This window comes from Portunus trituberculatus, chromosome 28 (genome assembly GCF_017591435.1).
Source record: "Portunus trituberculatus isolate SZX2019 chromosome 28, ASM1759143v1, whole genome shotgun sequence".
Lineage (NCBI taxonomy): Eukaryota > Metazoa > Arthropoda > Malacostraca > Decapoda > Portunidae > Portunus > Portunus trituberculatus.
The window spans coordinates 11,772,320-11,796,055 of NC_059282.1; the positions used below are offsets into that span (position 1 = coordinate 11,772,320).

Below are 23,736 nucleotides of genomic sequence, written 5' to 3' on the forward strand. Positions count from 1 at the left end.
AGACAGGTAATTAACTCAGGGCAGGTAACTCTCGACCTCCCCGCCAGGTGAAGTATAAATAGCAACACACCTCAGCATAATCGTCACTCGTGGGGAACAAAGACGAAGTAAGGGAAATTGAAAACTGAGTCATCTTTTCACACTTCTTAATTTCTAACGAGCTGTCAAGGTAGCATTTTTTTTTTCTTTCCTCTGTCGCTTCAATGCCTCATCTTCTTCTTCTTCCTCCTCCTCCTCCTCCTCCTCCTCCTCCTTCGATCCGGTCAGCAGAGGAATATAAACAGGTGAAGAGAGGGAGTGCGATAAGCTTACCTGGTTTTTCTCATTAAGACAGGTAAGGCAGGTTGGAACGAAGAGAGAGAGAGAGAGAGAGAGAGATGATGTATTATATATACTCCAAATATTTAAGCTAAAATGAAATGGTTGAAAAATAGATAACCGAGGAACAAGGAGAGATAGAGAGAGGGGGAGAGAAACACAGACAGGCAGACAGACAGACAGACAAGAGACAGAGAACACATGTAAGAAGTGAAGGCATGACTGTAAAGTGTAATTATATGCCAGCAACACATAATGCCTGTCATCCCTTCTGTTGCAATTATAGGGGTGCACACACACACACACACACACACACACACACACACACACACACACACACACACACACAGTCTCTCTCCCTCTCTCTCTCTCTCTCTCTTTCTCTCTCTCTCTCTCTCTCTCTCTCTCTCTCTCTCTCTCTCTCTCTCTCTCTCTCTCTCTCAACAATCCATCTGATTAAACTCTTCCTTCCTCACCTTTACACCCTTCTATCTCCTCTCACTCTCTCCCTCCCGTCCCCTTTTTCTACCATTTCTTATTTCTCACCCTCCTTGACCGCCTCACTCCACCCTCGCCCTTCGCCCCACGCCCACCTCGCCCCAGGCACTCAAGTACACTCTAATTTAGTCTTATCTGCAAGTTAATACCTATGATCACCTGTCCGCGGGCTAATTATCACTCCCTGTACGTCATGCGCTGAATGTACACAGGTGGGGGAGAGAGAGAGAAAGAGGGAGATGGAGTGAAGTATGAGGGAGGAGTTGAAAGGAGAGGTATTTGTGTTGGATGGAGAGATAATCGAGAGATATTTGGTTGTGTTAAGGGCTCTCTCTCTCTCTCTCTCTCTCTCTTGGCGGTAATGTTAGAACTTCAAGTAGATCCCAGAGAGAGAGAAAGAGAGAGAGGTAAGGAGGTGGTGAAGTGGTCATTGCAAGGCTCAACAATCTCTTGTAGTACCACACTTGTACATTCAATTTACCTGAGTCATGTGTGATTTATGTGTGTAGCACCTGGGTATGCAAACACACACACACACACACACACACACTCTCTGCACCATCACCACCACCATCACCACTACTAACAACAACAACAAGTCTAAATGATAACACTAATAAGAGATGTTTACTTGGTCTATCTTTGTACTGCGATAGGGGACACACACACACACACACACACACACACACACACACACACACACACACACACACACACACACACACACACACACACACACACACACACACACACACACACACACACACACACACACACACACACACACACACACACATTAAGTTATTATGCCTGTATGAATTATATGTATACACACGCGCTTGTGGTAATGACCTCCCCTCCCCCTACTCTCTCTCTCTCTCTCTCTCTCTCTCTCTCTCTCTCTCTCTCTCTCTCTCTCTCTCTCTCATCTTTCCTCTTTACAATAACGCTTCTCAAAAACTAATAAAATTTTTAAAAATCACACAATTTTCATCTCATCCCTTCCATTCTAGGCCCATCCTTCCCTTCCTTCCCTCCTCCTGCCCTTCTTTCTTCTCGTCTTCCCATCTTCCTCTCCTCCAAGCCTTGACTCATCTCTACATTAGTCTGTCCCTCTCTCTGTCCGTCCGCTGTCACCTCACACGTCTAAACACTCCCGCCTCGCCACCGCCAACACTTCATTGACGTCATCACCGCGCCTCTCCCACTTAATCTTCAGCCTCTGCTCACCTTTCCTGTTGATTGTTTTACTTACCTGTTTCACCTTTGGCTAATATCATCACTAATATCACTTCACTGCTGGCAATACTACGCTTTTACCTTATCTAGTTCTACTCTATGCTTTCCTCTTTGTTGTCGGTGTTCCTACAAAATTTTCATGTTCTCTATTTCACTTTTCTCCTTTTTTCCTCTTCTTCCTCCTCCTCCTCCTCCTTCTTTTGCCTCTTCCCTTGTCCGCATTTCCCGTTTTCTGTCAGCTGTCCGGGCGGTGGTCAGACAAATAGCACCAACACATACCGCTGCCTCTGTTCCCTCTCTCTTATTTCCCGCTCGATTTGTTAACCAGTGATGCGTCTCTCTCTCTCTCTCTCTCTCTCTCTCTCTCTCTCTCTCTCTCTCTCTCTCTCTGCCCTAAGATAACGTTACAGCTTAAATATTGTTTACGTACATCTATATAAGCTGGTAGACAAACATGGCGTGGTGATATCGACAAACACAACTGAGTAAACAAGATGTACTGTGGTGTGATCGCCGCGCCTGACTATTACACTGTTTGGAAATGCACTAATGACAGACGCAGTTTAAATTCCTCTCTCTCTCTCTCTCTCTCTCTCTCTCTCTCTCTCTCTCTCTCTGTGCCACTCAGGAGGATAAATACCACACGTTAAGGTTTCCAATCCTACAAAAGCGCAGTGTTAGGTTAGGTTTACGTTGTTAGTCATTTGTTATTCCGTGATTCGGTCTTGTTTTTTTATGTGTGTGTTTGTGTTGTTTGGTCTGCTTCTGTACTGGCTGCGTTGTTTTGCTTGTAATTGTTTCTTTGTGGTTTGATGGGATTCATTTTTTTCTTCTTCTTTTCTCTTTTCTTCTTCTTTTCTTCTTTTTCTTCTTCTTTTTTACTTTATTTTGATAGGGTTCGTTTTTTCTTCTTTTTTCTTTTCTTCTTTTCTTCTTTTCTTCTTTTCTTCTTTTCTTCTTTTTTCTTCTTTTTCTTCTTGTTCCGTTTCTGTACTAGTTGGAATATTACCTTTAGAAATAATATTACCTTTATTGCACAGAGGAAGGGTATAATTGAGTATGGCTATTTAATTATGATAATCCGTTGATATTATTCAGTTTTAACACCTTCAGTACCATGACGCGTTTCCATATTCACTCTGCTTAGTGTTGAGTGACTTGATACAGCTTCAGAAACTTATGTAGGGGATTAGAATAGTGCGGACTGTGGTCATTAATCTTCTAACCCCTACAGACCCTAAGTAATGTCAATTCATTCGTCTAATCGTACACAATCTCAAGGTAAAAATGTGTTCCAGTACTCAAGGGGTTAAGATAGTTCACTGGGTGTTTTATCTCATACAAGTGTTCGTAACCCTTGATCAGCTGCCTGTGTGATATATGGCGGCCATGTTTGTTATCAGCACTTTTCAAGAATTTGCCAACAGACATATTTCTTCGAATCTTTGGTCACCGAGATTAATTTTTATCATTAATAATTCATGTCTGGCCGATCTATAATGAGGAGGAGGAGATAATAACTTGTCGCCTTTGTTGGTGCTGCAGGGAGGCACTCTGTCTCCACCCCTCATTATAAAGCGTGTCCAGCTGCACCTTAATGTAAAACACAGGTACAGGCAACTTATAAGTACACAGACAGACACATTTGACAAGTATACAGGTTACAGGTACAGTACATTAATTTACAGATATTTCAGGATTAGAAACATAAATACAAACAAATAAATACGATGACAGGTGCAGTTATACATACAAATACAGGTAAACAAATGAAGGTACAGAATTATAGGTACACTAAACTTGCACATCGTTACAGGTGTGATTACAGGTATACAGTTACAAATAAATACGTACAGATACAGAGATTCTAGCACATATAACAGACACGTGTACAGGAATATATTTACAAGCACAGGTACACAAATTACAGGTACAGGTTACAGGTAAACAGTTCATACTTCTTTTCATTATCTCTGCCCATGTTGTTAATTGACCTTTTTTTTTCATTTTATCTATTTATTTTATCTATCTTTTTTTGACAGTACCTGCCCTCGACTCGCCTTCCTCCCTCCCCCCTTTGGCCACCGGTGACTGATGCTGATTAATGTTACCTGAGCTTTAATCTAATTAGGTGCGAGTCTCCAGCACGGACTTACCACCTGTCCAGTCCACCTGATGAGGCTGATAAGAGCAAGGTGAGTGTGGCTTACATTAATTAGTGACCGGCTGCTGGGATGGACTGCCTCTCTCTCTCTCTCTCTCTCTCTCTCTGCTCCCAGTTTTTCTTTTTATTTTCTCTCTTTGTTTACTGTGTCTCTTTTATTTTCTCCTTTCTCTTTTCATTATTTAGTTTTATTTTCTTCCTGTTGTGCATCTCACTCTTTCCTCCGGCATGTATTCATCTACCAGGTTATTTATTATATGAAAAGAAAACGGACAGCATCCTCCACTATTACTAAAACGAACACTAGAAATATATTGTCTGAGGAACTTCATTATTTTTTTTTTTTTATTTGCACGGAAAAAAAAAAAAGTCTATAGAGAAGAAAACAAACTGGTACATTTATCGTTGTCATTCCCATTATTGGTATAGGAAATGTGGTGTAAGGAATTTCAGTGTTCTCTCTCTCTCTCTCTCTCTCTCTCTCTCTCTCTCTCTCTCTCTCTCTCTCTCTCTCTCTCTTGTTTATGGATGAAACTTTAAATGAAATATATGAAAAAATCTCGCCGAACATTCAGTAATACGTAGAATTATCATGCCTTTTTATTTTTTTTATTTTTCCCTCTCCCTCTCTTTCTTCTTTGCTCTGGCAGTCACTTTAAATGCAATGCGAGGAAAACTGCCAAAATATTCTGACCCTGGAAATGTAAAAGGAGGAAAAAATATCAACTCGATGGTACTCAAGCGGAAATTTAGTGAGGAAAGAAGAGATGAAGGTGATGGAATGAAGGGACAAAGGAGACAGTGAAGGGGAAGAAATAAGCCGTAGAGAGTAAATGAAGGAAAAAAATAGACATCGAAAAAAAATGAAGAGAAAATAGAGGAATGTTGTAAATTGATGTGAAGAATAAAATTAGTGTATGAAGATAAAGGAGAATGTAAATAAATGAATGCCGAGACGAGAGAGAGAGAGAGAGAGAGAGAGAGAGAGAGAGAGAGAGAGAGAGAGAGAGAGAGAGAGAAAGAGACTGATACTTCGCTTTTTATCTTTATCCTCTTTTTCTCTTCATTTCTCTCTTTTCTTTCTTTTTTTTTTTGACAAGGAGAGAGATCGAAGAGAGTTTGAAAGCCACATCTATTGACTCCGCCCTTTTTAACAATGTTGCACGCTCGGCCCCGCCCCTCGCCACTCGCCGATACGTACTCCATGTAAAATTGCAAAGGAGACTCTCGTACACAACCTCACAAAATTATCGTACTCTGAAAGACACACCTGGTTATATGCTAATGCTTCGTACGGTTTGTTATAGAGAGAGCAAGAGGGGAGAAGAGCTAATTAATGTTGTGTGTGTGTGTGTGTGTGTGTGTGTGTGTGTGTGTGTGTGTTGTTACCGTTTGTTAGGTTAGGTTACACGTGTCTACTCTGTCAAATTGTTTATGGTTTTGTAATTGTTGTTGTTGTTGTTGTTGTTGTTGTTGTTCTTTTTTCTATTTCCCTTCCTTCTCATGTGATTTTTTGAGACCCTTGTTATAATTTTATTTCATATCACCTGTATCTCCTCTCTCTCTCTCTCTCTCTCTCTCTCTCTCTCTCTCTCTCTCTCTCTCTCTCTCTTCTCCCTCACCCTACAATTTCCCCTCAAACCCAACCGTAACCTCCCTCCCTTCACCACGCCTCATCCCCACGCCCTGTCATCCACGCCTGGACACGCCCTCTCATCGCCACGCCCCGCACCCTTCGTCCTGCAATGCTGTCAACGGCACCTTCTTTGGGTGATGTGTCCGCTAATGGTCGATTCTGTGATAGCGAGAGGTGAGAGAGAGAGAGAGAGGGGGAGCTGCCAAGGGAATTTACAGCCATTTTGCGTGAGTTCTTACATTCCAAAAAGTTTCTCTCATCGTTATGTCATCGTCCTCATTATAATTCATCGTGTTTTGTGTTATTTTTTTCTTTTTCCTCTCTCTCTCTCTCTCTCTCTCTCTCTCTCTCTCTCTCTCTCTCTCTCTCTTTCGTCTCGGTATTCATTTATTTACATTCTCTTTTATTTTCCTACACTAATTGTATTCTTTGTCTCTAGATTTCTTTTATTTCATGACTCTTTTTCTACATTATTTACGTTTTCTTTCTCTAGATGAATTATTTCCTCTACCCATACCTCTCTCTCTCTCTCTCTCTCTCTCTCTCTCTCTCTCTCTCTCTCTCTCTCTCTCTCTCTCTCTCTCTCTCACCCTTTCACGCCCTTTCTCCTGTTTCATCGTCTTACCTTTACCTGTGTCTCTCTACCTGGAATCACGCCCACACATCCCTCACGGTGGACAGCTTTGCCTCCCCTCACCACCTTTCCGTAACCTTAGAACCTCCAGACACAGATAAGAGGAACAGAAGAGATAGAAGACAAAACACTTTACCCTCCATCGTCCAAATTTAACAGGCACCAAAGCGACCACCTTGCGCTACAACAGGTAAGATAGAACGGGAGACAGGTGAGGCCAGGTGCTCCCTCCCGGATAAGGCAGGTAGGATAAAGGATAATAAGCAGGTTAATTAAGGTCACGGATGTCTCCTGTTTGTATAAGGCCTCGAGGTCATTGTGGGAAGACATATTGCTCTTCAATTAATACCCTAGTGAGGTCAGAGGGTTTTGTATGGCTAGGCTAATGTCGTGTTGGGCTTAGTCGGGGCAAGATTACGTGTTCGATAGCTGCGTTAGGGAAGTGATGGTCTGAGCGAGGCGGGAGAGGCAGTGGAGGGTAGGGGAGAAGAGATGGACGGCTGGTGAGGAAGGGTTTAGAGCGGGATGGATAGACAGACGGACAAGACACGGACCTAGATTGCTGAGGTGGTTTAAAGGACTAGAGAAGGAGTAGAGAGAGAGAGAGATGGATTGAGAAGTGAGAGAATTAAGAGAAGGAGATAGGGAAGAGAAAGAGGTTAGAATGAGAGAGGTCAGGCAACTTAAGAAAGAGGGAATGAGAGAGTGAAGGAGAAGGAAAGAATTATGGGAAAAAGATAAAGGAGTAACAACGAGGAAGGGAAGACAAATTAAGATGAGAGAGGGAAGGAGGGAATGTTAGAGAGAGAGAGAGAGGGAGAGATGAGTAGAGGAAATAATTCATCTAGAGAAAGAAAACGTAAATAATGTAGAAAATGAGTCATAAAATAAAAGAAATATAGAGACAAAGGTGGAACAAATATTCTGACCACATTCCTTCCTTCCTTCCTTCCTTCCTTCCTTCCTTCCTTCCCTTCCCTTCCCTTCCCTTCCCTTCCCCTCATGCATGTGACTCAGAAACTTGCCTTTGCTCTCCGTCACGCCGTTCGCTCACTCTACAACCACTAATCACACACAGTTTTGCATCGTTTGAGAGGATTTACTACCCCAAAGAGAGAAGAGGAGAGAAAGAGAGAGGGAGGCAGGGTGGGGGAAAAACCTAACAGGGCGGAGGGATGCTTAAGAACTGGCCAGAAGGAAAAATGAAGAAAAAAAAAGGTATTGATTTGTGGAGTTATGATAATTTGCTGGTACCTCGACTTTGCCAAAATAGGGAGACGTGACGGATGAGAGAGAGAGAGAGAGAGAGAGAGAGAGAGAGAGAGAGAGAGAGAGAGAGAGAGAGATGTTATATAGACAGGTGTAGTCACTTTTATTGTCACATGGTCTCAAAACAACAATTTGTCTGTCTGTATGATTAGTGAGTGCATTTTATCGTTGAGATTCACTCGTATTGGTTCGTGTCGCTCTTTTATGTAGTGCTGTTGAAAGGAAGGACAAAAGAGGAAAGGTTATTGTGATTTTTCTCATTTGTTGTCCTTTTTGTCATGTGTTATTGTCGATCCAGAGAAATTTAGCGCTTTATTCTTTTTTTCGCGTCTTTTATGCTAATTCTTATTACTACCAGTAACTTTAATGGTTTTACGTTATTATTTTACTACTACTACTACTACTACTACTACTACTACTACTACTACTACTACTACTACTACTACTACCCTTGAAAATCTCAGCGACTTCACAGGGAGAATCTTGTTAACCTGTCACTAGAATCATAAAACTACTACTACTACTACTACTATTACTACTACTACTACTACGACCACCACCACCACCACTATTACTACAACAGAGCCTCTCAATCACACACAACACACCTTTTCATCTCTTGTACCTCCTTCGCATCTCGGCGCCACAAAAAGACACTCTGTAAGCAGCCCCTCCAATCAGGCCGCCGCGTCACACCGCCCCATAATCCTCGTGATGAATCCATCCATCACTAGCCCTTAATAGAATTATGTCCAGCCAGGCAGAGAGATCCATACATCACGGAACACGTCACTCAGGTAGAAAGGGATCATTAGGAACTAGTCTGACCAGGTGTTGTGTTGTGTAGGGAGTAGTAGTAGTAGTAGTAGTAGTAGTAGTAGTAGTAGTAGTAGTAGTAGTAGTAGAGTTTCTCTCTCTAACTCTTCTTTTTTTCCTTGGGTGTTTTGTGGATGGTTTGATGGGTGTTGAAGTGGTGTTGTGGGAGTTAGGAGAGGTAGAAGCGTGTGGTGATGTGTGTATGTATGTAATCTGGTTATTTTTGTTGGTGGTGGTGGTGGGGGTAGTGGTGATGATGGTAATTGTGTTGGTGATAGTAGTGGTATTGTCTTTATTTTTTCTTCTTTATCTTCTTCTTATTTTCCTTCTTTCCTATCGTCCTTATTTCCTTTCCTTTCCCTTCCTTGCTTAATTTCGCGGCAGGTGATCAGGAGTGAGTGAGTGAGTGGTGTATTTTGTCGCGTCCCTTTGCTGCCATGTATGGTCAACTGACGGAGGTTAAGACGAGGATACATAACCTAACCTAACCTAACCTAACCTAACCTAACCTAAGGGTCCGGACAGACTCATCACCATCATCTCCTCCTCACCATCTTTCTTCTTATCATCATTATCATCATTAGCGTCGTCTTATACTGCGTTGTTTTCTTTCTTATTCTTCGTCTTTCTTTTCTTTTTTTTTTCCTCTTTCTCCTTCTTCAGTGTGGTCTTTGTCAAGTTCGTTTTCTTTTATTTTATTTTATTATTTTCGTGTGTTTTTTTTTCATCTTTGACTAGTTTTTATACGAGTATTTACTACCAGCTTGTTAATATTCCTGTCTTCCTCTTCTAACTCCTCCTCCTCCTCCACCTCCTCCTCCTCCTCCTGCTCCTCCACTTCCTCCTCCTCCTCCTCTTCCTTTTTCTCCTCCTCCTCCTTTTCCACGCTTCTTCTTTTACATTCTTGCCTTCTTGGTATACGAGTGTTTTCTTTTCTATGCTTATTAGTATTCTCCTCCTCCTCCTCCTCCTCCTCCTCCTCCTCCTCCTCCTCCTCCTCCTCCTCCTCCTCCTCCTCCTCCTCTCCTCCTCCTCCTTCTCCTCCCCCTCCTCCTTCTCCTAGACACCATCTCTTTCTTCTTTTTCTCTCAAATTCTATACATGGCACCATTTTCTTTATTTTTTTCCTTGTCATCTTCGGTTGAAGGTGAGGGGGAGTGTGGATAAGCCTTCTACTGTGCTATCCTGTTCCCACTAATCGATAGAGTGTACTAGTTAACCAAATAGAACTTCAGGGTCTGTTGCTGCTTGGACTTCCTTTGTATTCCCTTGTGTTCCTTCTTCCCCTCTTCTTCCTCCTTAAAAAAGCTGCCGGTCAGGAATGGAGTGTCTTGGATTCATTAGTCATTTTGTCGCTGATTGTATTTTGCCACCGAAAGCAACATTTGTCTTCGTTTTTTTGTTCTTTTTTTATTTATTTATTTATTTATTTTTTTTTTATCCTGTTCCTTATGGAGGAGAGGTTGGTAAAGGTGGTGGTAGTGGTGGTGGTGGTGGTGGTAGTTGATAGTTGTTTTTGGTGGTGCAAGGTGAACGTGCTTGTTGGGATGTGTACTCGTGTGTGTGTGTGTGTGTGTGTGTGTGTGTGTGTGTGTGATGTCATTGTCTGGCGTTGTTTTGTCTTACATGTGTTGTTGTGTTGTGCTTTGGTTATGTCTTTCTTACCTTACTTTTTTCCTTTTTACTTTTTCTTTTCTTCCTTTCATAATGTAACTATCTTATAAAACGACTACAACTGCTACAACAACAACAACAACAATACTACTACTACTACTACTACTACTATCCCTGCCACGTACGTACAATGCATCCCCACCACTGCCTCTCTTCAATCCTCTTAGCCAGATCCGCCTCGCACATCGCAGAGCCTCACCATTGCAAATCACAGACTCTCTGGCAAATAAGTACCTACATTCCAAGGCCTCGCTCGGGTGGTGAAGGGCAGGACACTCACCTGATCTCACCAAGACACCTTTGATTTATGGTTGAAATAAATATAAGTGTTCGTTGACAATATAGAAAGAATGAACAGTGGAAATGAGTAAATAAGAAAAAATTATACAGTTATCTCCTGACTCTTTATATCTGGGATTGAAATGAAATGTTCAAAATATAAAATGACTGATTAATGGAAATCTTGTCGTCTTCAGTGAAATATCGTCTTCTGAAATTGAAAATAGAGGGAAAAGTGAAAGAAAATTATGCAAATGCACTTTAAATAATTAATTATCCTTGGTAACTAAAGGTATCTCTTGAATATTAAGTTGAAATAAACATTGAAAAAATACAAATATACAACTAAAGTCCTTTGATTTCTTTAAAAAAAAAAAGTTAAAAAAGCGTAAAATATATTCAATACTAGAGAGAACTTTTAGTGTCTCTTGCAAAATGTTAACTAAAATTATCTCTTGAAAAGGTGAAAAAAAGAAGAAAACATGAATTATAGGTGATCAGAATATTAGAATCTTTCTATTTTATATCACAGAGGATCTATTCAGCATCAGAAAACTTTTTAATTACTTCTGCGGAAAAAATATCTGATGAAAACATGAGAGAGAGAGAGAGAGAGAGAGAGAGAGAGAGAGAGAGAGAGAGAGAGAGAGAGAATCGTGATTTATAGGCGATCAAATCCTTTCTCTCCTTCATCACAGAGGAGAAGGATTCATGATAAAGAGACAAATAAGCACAAAGGGTTGGATTCCGTTTCATTATGGCGCGGCTGTCAAGTCTCATTCGATCCCATTATACAGGTTCGGTCCTCGCGGCGTGCACTGCTGGCTGCCCCTTGCTTGCCATTGTGCTCGCGTCACTCTCCACCGCCACGCCGCCAGTCACCGCGGGAGATGCTCACCGCTTATCCCTGGCTACTTTTTGTTTAGTGTAGCCGCGCTTGTTGCTTTTTTCATTGTATTTCTAGTTTCATTCATTTATTTGTGCTTTTTTATTCATGTTGAGATGTCTAAGGTTGTTGTTGTTGTTGTTGTTGTTGTTTTGTTGTTGTTGTTGTTGTTGCGTTTGTTTGGGATACTTTTAGTGGAATTGCAGGTCTGGTATATCGATAGTTTGGTAGTAGTAGTAGTAGTAGTAGTAGTAGTAATAGTGGTAGTAGTGGTAGTAGTAGTAGTAGTAGTAGTAGTAGTAGCAGTGGTAGTGGTAGTAGTTGTTGTAGTAGTAGTTGTCGTATTAGTAGTAGTAGTAGTAGTAGTAGTAGTAGTAGTAGTAGTAGTAGTAGTAGTAGTAGTAGTAGTAGTGGTAGTAGTGGTGCTGTTGTTACTGTTATCTCATTAACGAAGAATGGTCTTTTTTTTTCCAAACTTGATATACGTAAAGAACTCCAAATTTAGTGTCACAGTAATTTTCAGTCGATCTACTGAGTGAGGTTGCTGTAAAAGTGAAAAAAGTGTATAAATAAATAAAAAGAATAAAAAAGTGAAGTCCTGCGGGTAATATGTGCATAGTTTAATTAGATATGTTGTTATTTATAGTGTTTGCTTAGGCATATCAAAATTTTATGTGCGCAGATGATAAACGAGGACTTTTAAATCTTTTGTTTATTGTTAGTCCCCACCTATCTCTCTCTCTCTCTCTCTCTCTCTCTCTCTCTCTCTCTCTCTCTCTCTCTCTCTCTCTCTCTCTCTCTTCTTTTCTTTTCTCTTCTCTTCTCTTCTCTTTTCTTCTCTTCTCTTTCTTTCTTTTCTTTTCTTTGCTTTTCATTTCTTCTCTTTCTTCTCTTCTCTTCTCTCTCTCCTCTCTCTCTCTCTCTCTCTCTCTCTCTCTCTCTCTCTCTCTCTCTCTCTCTCTCTCTCTCTCTCTCTCTCTCTCTCTCTCTCTTTAATTTCTTTTATCATTATTATTTTTTCTCTATCGTCATCCTTATTCATACTATCGAATTCTAAAGGGTATCATCTTTATCAATGTATTTTCTGTCTCTTTTTTTTTCATTTTTTAGAGATCCTTGTCTTTATTCATCATTATTTTCCTTCCCTATCCTCATCAACCAAATTGGCACCCATGAGAACAGATGATGCGCTAAAAAGTGTTGAGGAGTTTGTGTTGCATATCGTTCTTTTGATTTACTCCTTTTTATAATCCACTTTTTTGTTTTATCATTAATTTTCCCTCTCTTTTGTCCCTATCAACTTAATTTGTACCATTGAGAAAGCGCCAGGTGATAGAATGGTAAGGTATTGTATGTGTTATAAATTAAGTAGGAGTTTTTCTCTCTCTCTCTCTCTCTCTCTCTCTCTCTCTCTCTCTCTCTCTCTCTTCGCCTTTCCAGAGTTCGCAATAATCTCTTCGTTCATCGTTAGTTTTATCTCCCTTATCCCCATCAGACTAATTTTCATCATTGAGAACGCGTCAGGTGCTAAAGTGTTCAGGTTTATCTCTCATTATATCATTTTTTTTTCCTTCTTTCTTTCACCCTTTCAGCGTTCGTTATGGTATCTTTGCTTATCATTAGTTTTGTCCCCCCATCCCATCAGACTAATTTGTATCATTGAGAACAGATCAGGTGCTAAAATCTCGTGGTGTATTTGTCATAAATCGTGCTTCCTTTTTCACCCTTTCAAAGACCGTTTTAATTTCTTCGTTTACCATTAGTTCACCTTCCCTTATTTCTATCCACCTAATTTGTATCATTGAGAACACGCCAAGTACTAAACTATTATCGCATAGTTGCATCATAAATCGAGTACCTTTCTTTTTATTTTCCTTCTTTTTACCTGCTTTTTACTCAAGGTTAGCTCTCGCTTCACTGTTTTTGGGAGAAAAAAAAAGATGATAGGCGACGCGTCACCTCTGGGAAAACAAAACAAAACACAGGCCTTGAAGTAACTAATGGCGAGAGTATAAATTGCTATCAGGCTGAGTATTGTGTCCTCCAATTAAGCGTAGGGAGGCCTGGAGACGGGGTATAATTAGGCCGAGACTGCCGCCGCCTGGTCGAAGTCTCCAGCTGCGAACAGGGCCAGGCTGCGAGGCTTGGGCGGGCAGGGGCGGGGCGGCGCTCCTCTGAGTGGAAGCATTAGCATAAAAATGTGCGTCGTGGGTGATGGGAAATTTAGGAGAGGAGGAGGAGGAGGAGGAGAAAGAGAAGGAGGAAGGGGGAGGAAAGATGAAGAGGAGAAGGAGGAGAAGGAGGAGGATACAGGTTTGAATGACTTATCAACTGACTTCAGACCCCCATCATCTGCCGTGTTTGTCCTCCTCCTCCTGCTCTTCCTCCTCCTCTCCGTCCTTCTTCTCCTCCTCTTCCTCGTCTACCTGTATAGATGCACTTCACACCTGTGGAAACGCACCGCTATAACTCACTCATGCCCAGACGCACGCTGAGGTCAAGGATCAGCTTCGTACTTTGCATAAAAACACGTCTCTGGAGGTTAGGATTTTTGCTTGACAGGACGAGTGGAAGATAGAAAATATATATACACATTGTTGCCTCTACCAACGTCCCTCTTAATGTGTCCGGGCAACGCTACACTGACGCTACACTGGTCATGGAATCGTGTATACCTGTCTTACCTGAACCTGTGCTAGTATCCAAGCTATCGAGGACTGGTGACTAGTGTTGTATCAAGCCCCTGTGGTCTGTTCCTTGCGTGCTTATACGGGAGTGCTGTCGAGTGCTCTAAATCGTATCTTGAGTCTAACTATTACCTTATATCCTACCTGAGTGTTCTAGATCGTATTTTGAGTGTGATTATTAGTTCTACAACCCACCTGAGTATTCGAAATTGTACCCTTAGTGTGATTATTAGTTATATAACATACCTGGGTACTCGAAATCGTATTCTGAATCTGATTATTAGCCTTATATCCTATCTGAATGCTGGAGATGTTACAAATCGTATCCTACCTGAGTGGAAGTCCTATATTCTGGGTATCCCTATAGCTCACCTGGATAACGATAAGTAGAGAGAGATTGATGGCTTGACACTCGTATTGCTAGAACCCTCATCATATTGTTGTGTTTATTTAGGATGTCTTGCTCATCATGGTACCTAAGATAATTGAGTCACCCACCTTGGAACACGCTTGTAGTATGGAGAAAGGGAGGTTTTGAAATGTTCTTGTCTCTCTTTGTAATTTCTTATTAGTCATTAATGCCTCGGGTAATTATTTTGTTACCTCTTGAAGCAATAACACAGAAAAGTGGGATTTTTGTTTATTCTATTGTATCTTTTTTTTTTCTTTTTGGTAATGAAAACAATAACACGAGAAAAATATGGAGGTTTGAGCTTTTAAGATATTATAGAAATTCCATCATATTACTACCTTATTTTATCATTATTTCACCACTGACCACCACCCGAGATAATAACACCCACTATCAGCTGGAAAATTAGAAAGTAGAGTTGAGATTCGAGGTGATTGAGATCCCATTAAACAACTGTCCTTTTTTGTGATATCCTTCCAATCTCCGGAGCGCCCTGAGGAACACCACTGCCCTCATCAGAATGCGAGTGGGTGAAGGAAGCATCTGATCATTTCCAAGGCGTGTTTAATGAGCGGAATATTTACGAGGCTGTGATGAAGTCGTGTAGCGCTGGAAGATTATTTACTTTTTATGCGCAACATAGCCGCGCCTTGTAGCTCCTTCCCTGGCGTGGCGGGGAGCGAGGTACGTGCCTAATAGATGCGGGATAATGTGTCTGCAGTATGTGGTGATAAGGAAGATGGAAGGGAATGTACTATTGCTCTTAAAAGCCGCGAGGTAATGGGTTTACTTTGCCGCACGTCACTACCCGCCTCGCTGAGTTCCACTAGTATGTGTGTATGTGTGTGTGTGTGTGTGTGTCAGGGCAAGTTAATGTAAGCAGTGGTGCGTTGTGAGCGGTCGCCTCGGGTCTGGGCCGTGTAGTGTTCTTAATAGAGATAAGGAGAGGCCATCCATCATCCAGGCCGCGTGTTAAGGGCTGCAGCAGCGTTGTAATGAATAAAACAGCACGCCCCGAAATGCATGACACCACTCAGGGGACCGCTGGCTGCACACGCCCAAGGTACGCAACGGCAGTCCATCATGGCGTTGTTAATAGCGGCGATGCATCAGTGTGACGTGTACAATGCACCCACTCACTGCCCCATATGCTCCTACTGGTCACCACCCCAATGCTCCTGATTGTTTGGTACCATCTCGCCTAGCAGTGGCAATCCTTCACGGTTAAGAGTCTACTCGTAGAATCATCCTCTACACTCCTTGTTCACGACCCTTCGGCCTTCACTAAGGTCTAAGACTAAGCACTAAGGTCTGTTAAGGGTCAGTTGTCAAGTGCACCGTTTTTTTTTTTTTTTTTTTTATGTTCGTAATCAGTAAGGAACAATTATCCGTTCGATTTTTTTTTTTCAATGCGTACCACTTATTTTCTTTTCTTTATTACGTGGTTCATTAAGAAAATGTGATATTTGAATTAACCTTGGTGTTTTGATGACTCCTGTGCATTGAGGCTGGCGGCAGGTCACTGTTTCTAATGCGCTAACCTTGTGGGTGTTGCGGGCCGTAGCGTGTCCGCGAGTTACGATGCAGTGATCTGGTTCAAGTGCAGAGCATGACTTCGAAATGTTGATGACGACTTGGACTTGTGTTGAAGAGGAGTTGTGAATATATTGCGAACAAAAGTAATGATCGATTAGATGAGACGTTTTTCTATGTGTAGTTTTGTTTTAGTTTAGTAGAATAGTCTAAGGTTACGGTAATGAAGTAATGAGTGTCATGTTCCCATCACCTGGCAGTCAAGAGGATTCAAACACTGATCCAAGGCAGCGACACACACACACAGTGTGTGTGTGTGTTTAACACGTGCATGTCCTAAGCTTGTATTCAGAAACGCTTTGCTCTCTCACCACGACCATTTCCAAAGCCACCATGAATAATTAGCTTTGAGTGTTTCTCCTGTTGGGAATTTTGAAATTTTGAATCACTAAATCGTAATAATACCCCGCCCACCACCCCCCTAAAAAAAAAAAAAAAAAAAAAAAAAAAGAACTACTTCATTAAACTGGCACCATTTAAAAGTATACATGGAAGGTGTGGCATAAAAGTGTTTCAGAAGGGGCCTTACTCTTAACCCCCTCAGTACTGGGACACATTTTTACCATGAGTTTTGGGTATGATTAAACTATATTTCATTTACATTAGGAAGGGAATATGGAGGTCAGAGGATTAATGGCCAAATTCTTCATTATTTTAATTCCCACATAAGTTTTTGAAGTTGTATAAAAATGACAAATAATAACCAGAATAAATATGAAAACACATCATCATACTGAAGGCATGGCAGAGTGCAGCAGTGCACCCCGTCCCAGCCCGGTCAGATGGGTTGGCAGTTCCTTGGTTGCGTTGCTGCGTGACCCTGGACATGAAACACTAGAGTCTAGACGGACACTCCTGGGAACTGTGACTGCTGGTAGTGTGCAGGTGGCAAGTGTCTGCCCAGCATACCTCCCTTCTCATGAACACTGATGCAAGGCACTTTCTCTGGCAGCTGTATTGGAAGGGCTTAAGGGGAGGGGGGGCAGGTTATGATGATGAATAGCTCAGGGAAAAGACCCATTGAGGGGTTCAACCCTTATCCAAGGTATTCAGGTCTTGTTTATCAGCATTGGAGTCTAACATTAATAGTTCCCCTCACATGCAAATGGCAGAAATGCATATCTGGTTATGATGATATAAGAGCCTTGTTCTCTCATCACAACTAGTATTTCCAAAAGTTTGCCAAGACCAAAGTTCTCAAGTGTTTGTTTCTCCTGTTGGTAGTATGGAAATGTCATCAATCTGTCAATAGAACTAAAATATCTTCAAGACTTGTGCAACTTCAACTAGACCATTACTAAAGTTGGGCATAAAAATACTCATCTCACTATCATGTCTAAGATTTCAGGGGATGTAAAGACTGGTTTGATATATACTTTTATAGTGCAAAACAAGATATACTTGTGAATTGATGGATATTTTGGTAGGACTGTACCAGAAGAGGAGAAATGGAAAGAGAGCAGAACATGCTTGATAATCTGTGACAGACAAACAAGGACATAAAAGCTTTTAGCATTGTGATCAATTATAATACACGGCATTCTACAAATCTTGTTCAGGCTGAAGATTCATTGACATGTTACAATTATGAAGTTTTGGAAATACACCACTATGAAAATGCAATATAGTTAAATTACACAGATTGCATTTTCAGTTGTGTTTTCCACTTGCCAGAATGGTAACTTAAAAAATAGGGATAATTTTCAGCTATTCACTACTTCCTTTTTTCATTAATGATGGCATGCAGTAACCATTTCATAAAAAGGAGGGAAAACAAAATAATCTTTCTGATTCTTGTTCTATTTTCACCCATTATTATACTTCTCTATATATCTATAATGACTAATATTATAAAGGATTTTGTAAAGGAATGGAGAGCATCATACAAATACAAACATGTGAATGCCCAAAGAACAGAGGTAAATAATATCGTGAGAAACAGTAACAAGTACAGTACCGATCTCACAGCAATAAATATATACAGAACTAAGGCTACGGTAACTATCACAGCAGTTACTTAACACTACTCAGCTTTAATCTGAAAGGAATTGTTTGTAACTGACAAACTAATCAGATTATCATAATATCCATACTACTAACTTCATTTTTCTCGAAGTCTCAAATGCCAATCACAAAACATGATGGCAATGATGTACATCTTAAACCAACACTCAGAATATGACAGTATATAGTCATCTTTGAATATCCAAATGGTAACATGAGAAAAATACAACACCTTTTCTATCAACTCTACAAGTACAAATCATAACAGCCTTGGCCCAATGCTTCAGTGCTGCAGTACAGCATTATACAGAAACATGTAATCCATGTCTAAGGCAAATTACAGTAATACATATGAGATAGGACACATCTAATTTTTGTCCCTGAAGAAAAATTTCAGAAATAAATTCATATGGTCCAGTCTCTAATAAAGGAAAATATGGAAATAACTGCCACAAAATGTAAAAATGAAAGCTGAATGAGATAATTATGGTATGAGAATAATCAAAGGTCCTCACTCACTCACAATCGTAGTCCCTTCCCTGCTTTCCCCAATACAATGTAGCTCTGAGTCTGTTACAAGCTCCCTTATTATTTATTATCAAAATCTACTTCTGCTTACTTTCTCGCATTTAATCAGTTACTCACCCTGCTTCTACTGGCCCACTTCTACAAACAAAATGGTAAAGGAATTTTACATAGGAATTGTAGGAAGAATTTCATGAAATTCAGAAGATTGTTTCAACACAGTACATTCAAGACTGACTGACCAACAGTAATGCAATACATAGCCTTAATTCCAAAATATATCTCTACATAACACTGAAAATGCCAAGATCAAAATCCTGTTCGTTTCAGCACCTTGAGTTAATGACATCATATTCTATCATCTAAGATTATAACAACTGGCATCAATAATGGAAGTACAGTATGCAAATGGCTGACGCCATTATCAACAATAGCATATGGTAAAATATAGTGTATATCTGTGCAGTGTGACTTACAAAATCTAAATGTTCTGATGCAGAGTAGGTTTCCATTAGTCATGTGTTGGTAAAGGCAGACAACAACACACCAGACATACACAGACGTAACAAATCCTCTCCCACGTGATTTTAGGCAACCTATCCTGCATCACCTCTTCAGTAATAAAGTAGTACATACAACAAACACAGTAGTCTAATCACATCTAATGGGTGGATAGTAAGTTCCATTGTACAAAGTTAAAGTCTTCATGCACTTAAACTTATTCCTTTGTATGTGCTTAGATCATTTTGATATTTTCTTATTATAATATTCACATCAGTGGCAACACTGGAAGTCTCACTCACATTGACATCTAAAACAGATGTGACCATGACCATGATATAATGAATTAAATAATACTGTGTAAGACAACTGGTTGACAGGAAACTTTTATAACACCTGCAAGGGCACCAGTTGCTCAGCAAACCAGCCTGTTCTGGTTCATCAGATGAGGAAACTCTCTCACCTTCACTACAGTGTGAGGCATTACCTTGCCTCAACCACAAGTCCTGGTACTTAGAACAAGAAATAAGACATATTCTTCAGCTATCAAGTTTGCAGAAAATTGTTTTACAAAAATAGTGTGACATTATGAATGGCTACAGAAAAGAAGGCAATAGTGTAACACATGAAACACAAGATGCATCCATCTGACAAAGCACTGAGGAAATGTAGCACATCAATCATTAATAATGCTTAGTTGATTACTCAGTATTAATGTTTGAAAATGTAATTTAACAGCAATTCCTACAAAGAAAATGAAAGTGGTTATGTATACATTTTAAACTTACAACAAAACAAACAAGAAAATGAAACTATCGATTTTGGGTATGATAAAAATTCACATTATTGATAATAAAGATGGATCAAACAAAGGAATGAAATTTGCAATTAAGGTGTACAGCATTTCTCAAAATTATACCAATAAATCTTATGAGCTCTCATATAAAACATAACTTCATTGAAGATTACACATATATACCCCATAAAGAAGTTACGTTCTATGAAATCTCAGTTTGCTAATACCTAGAATTCTAAAACCTATGATCCAAACAATGAGGTGTGTTTGGGAGTTTGTGTGAAAGTGACTACCTTTGCCAGATCCTTCATTCAGAAAAGCCAAATACACTCTTGTTGTTACAAAGATAATCTATTGCAGGTTATCCACTTCTTGCTTGCTTGTTTCACTGTGTACACTTCTGCCAGCTCATGCCACATGCCATGGCACCAATGATGTAGATGCTAACCTGTAAGACAAAAGAATAGCTGCAATGCACTTGGTTTGGGTTATATAAATGAGATGACCTACAGTGGTGTTGTGAGTGTAGAACACACATGCAGACTGATTCTCACACCCAAGAAAAGGAAATTTGGAAGAGAGACATGAACATTCTTTTGTTAGTCTTTTGCAAGGCACTCTGCACAATTAATAAATCAATTAATACATGTATGTAGTTCTTCATATTCAAACATGTATTCTATTGTAAATAAAAAAATATATATTCCTATATAAATATTCATAAACTTGATGAAATTAATTGGTAAAACTTATCCATGGAGGTAGGTGACTATATGGTGAAAGAACAGCACTGTTTACTCTGCAGTATGAACCAATCCAGGTGTTGCCACAGTAAGCTAACATGGTGAGTAGATCTATTTCAGTTTCACCATCAGTTAAGATAGTGGCTATGTTACTGCATTATATATATATATATATATATATATATATATATATATATATATATATATATATATATATATATATATATATATATATATATATATATATATATATATATATATATATATATATATATATATATATATATATATATATATATATATATATATGTATTTTACTTACACCAACTCCCAGAATTATGACAATGATAATGCGAATATTTTTCCACCACAAACTGCGAGCAAGAGTGCGGCTTGTTGTCTTGAAGGTGACGGCCTGAAAGGAACAAAGTGCTTTAAGTAATCAAAGTGATTTAATAAACTTTCAACAAACTTTAGATTTATCTTCTTTTTAAAGATAATGACCATTTTTAAGAAAAGCCAAGTGTGAATGATATGTACAAATCTTATATAATAACAATTCTTTACATAAGTGAATTGTAAAAATCATTTCTACACAAGAAGTATGCCTTACTGAAGTATTGAGGCTTTGTGTCTTGTTTATCAACAGTTCCAGTCTTTCCCCACGAGCCGTTATGTTTTCTGAAAAGTTAGAAATTTATGATTAAGTAATTTAACTGGAATAATTCATAAATCGTTACCTTGCAGTATTGACAACACTCTTGAAAAGAACCTGAGTAAGATGCTACATTTTTAAAACACTTAACATTTAACTGTTTCTTTTCTTTTTTACTACTCAAGTTCCATGTTTCCGCACCAGAGCAGTGGGCAACCATTCCCTCGCATAACCCTGCGTTTACACTCTTACCAAGTGTCTGCCCATCCAGCCAACATTCAACACTCCAACTCTTCTGACCTCTTCACTTCTTACACTGTCCCTCCATGTTTCTCCACACATACTTCCAAAACACTCCAATGATCTTGCTACTTTCTACCTGATTTTCACATATGTGCCATCATACAGTGAGGTGTGAAGAGTTACATTAATCTATACAATAATATACTTGTCTGCCTTACCTATGTTCTTAACAAGGATGTCCTTCACATCACTCACTTCTCCTTGTAGCCGCGAGATTTTGTCAATATCACGGGACTCTGTGAAGTGTTTCATTTGTGCAGCTAACACCTGTGTATGGTGATAACCAGGATAAAGCAACATTAATTTATACAACTGGGACTTTTCAAAAAGGGAATCAAAAACAATTCTGAACAAATCAGTGTGTGACATTTGTCAATATAGCGACATTTATCAAGAACTTTCTTAAAATGTTTTGCTAGACTATGCTTGCATGAAATTATTGTTTTACTAGAAAATAAATACTGAATTCTGAAGAAAAAAGTACATGTATTATTTTTTCAACCATGAGTTGTTGTTGTTATTGATGGCATGTATGTGTGTGTGTGTATTTTACTTGTTGTATTTGCCTAGTTGTATATTACTGGGTTCGAACAGAGCTCACAGTGACCTATCTCCATATCTACTTTTATCTAATTTTTCCTTACATATATGCACATTTTCTACTGTTACAGTCTCTTCACTGAAGCTATTCCAGATATTTGCTGCTCTATGAAGAAAAATAAACGTTTTAATGTTCCTCAAACACTGACTCTTCATGATCTTTTTGGAGTGTTCTCATCTGTCTATCTCCATCTTCTGTCAGTGATACCAGGTCTTGTCTGTCTATCTTTTCCATACGGTTTACTATCTTATACATCGTTATGTGTGTGTGTGTGTGTGTGTGTGTGTGTGTGTGTGTGTGTGTGTGTGTGTGTGTGTGTGTGTGTGTGTGAGACATTCTCACAATGATACCTGAGCAAATTCGCTGTTCATGGCATATGGCAAAGCTGTCTGGATTCTTTGACCATAAGTAGCTAAAAATCTTTGCTTGATCTCCTCCAAGAACAGGAAAGCTCGCTGTCTCTCAAACTCCTGTAAAAAGAAAAATATGTACATTACCCTTCCTGATAAAGCATAATTGTATCTCGGATTTACAATATCAACAAATTTAATCATAATACCTGGTCAAACCACAAAAATAATATTTGATAACCAATTACACAATACACAAGACAACAACATTAAGCAGATTATACAGTTTCTGAACTGTTCAGCAATACTCACATCATCTGTGATGCACATGAAAACAACTCCCGTCTCAGCCACATAATGGAACAGGTAAGAGGCGTGGGAATAAGTCAGACGTCCAGATTCACCAGGAGATATTTTGGTCAGAATCTGTTCTGTTACTTCTGCAAAATTGCCGGCACATGTTGCATACCGCGCCAGCACCGTGGTGCCCCGGGCAACTACACTGTACAGGAGAGGCATCCTGACCTGTGGGAAAATTAAGGACACTTGTAGTATTTTCTTAAATAAAATGATGGACAAATAACTATCCGCAAAATCAAAGGCAATCTGAATTTTAATATAAGCATTTGATGTGTAGAACAGCAGCATCACTTCAAAGCATAACACATGGAAGTTTTGGTATCTTAATACTTTCAACCAGTAATGGAGTCAGTGGTCAAAAGTACACTCGAATCACGTACTTCTTTGTGGTAAGAATGACCATATTCAAAACTTTGCAGTGACTCATTCTGCTCCCCTGGACATTCATAAAATTAAGCTTATGGAAGGCAGATGCAGTGAGAACAATATTCCAACGTTTACTTATTGTGACCATCATTATCATCATAACATAAGCCACTAAAAATTCATGTACTTGCGACCAAGAACTTCATTCCTGACTGAAAATAACTCCCATTGTTGCATTGGATTCATGTCAAGGTTAACTTTTTACTAATGGCTCCCAGTACCTGTGTTGTGATGCTGCGTCAGTACATTCAGTTCACCACGATGCCTGGAGCAAGCCACAACACACAAGGCAATAAATATAAATACCTGGGCGAGTAATGGTTGGACGTGCGCAGTCACAACAAGAAACACCTACCTAAACCTTATC

General features: G+C 39.6%; 1 protein-coding gene across 4 annotated transcripts in view; it reads right to left on the reverse strand.

Moving 5' to 3' along the window:
• Positions 1–17,469: 17,469 nt before the first annotated feature.
• The window catches only part of LOC123510127 (vesicle-associated membrane protein 7-like), a 6,503-nt gene continuing 236 nt past the window's right edge, over positions 17,470–23,736 (reverse strand). For 2 of the 4 annotated variants that reach the window (XM_045264959.1, XM_045264961.1), the window contains exons 2-7: positions 22,896–23,108; positions 22,584–22,703; positions 21,791–21,899; positions 21,288–21,355; positions 20,997–21,089; positions 17,470–20,379 (exon numbers count right to left, since the gene is read on the reverse strand). In XM_045264959.1, the coding sequence (XP_045120894.1) occupies positions 20,317–20,379; positions 20,997–21,089; positions 21,288–21,355; positions 21,791–21,899; positions 22,584–22,703; positions 22,896–23,102 (660 nt within the window). In that variant the 5' untranslated portion in view covers positions 23,103–23,108 and the 3' untranslated portion in view covers positions 17,470–20,316. Of the gene's footprint in view, positions 20,380–20,996; positions 21,090–21,287; positions 21,356–21,790; positions 21,900–22,583; positions 22,704–22,895; positions 23,109–23,590 lie in introns of all 4 variants that reach the window. The other 2 variants (XM_045264960.1, XM_045264962.1) reach the window with 2 other exon arrangements.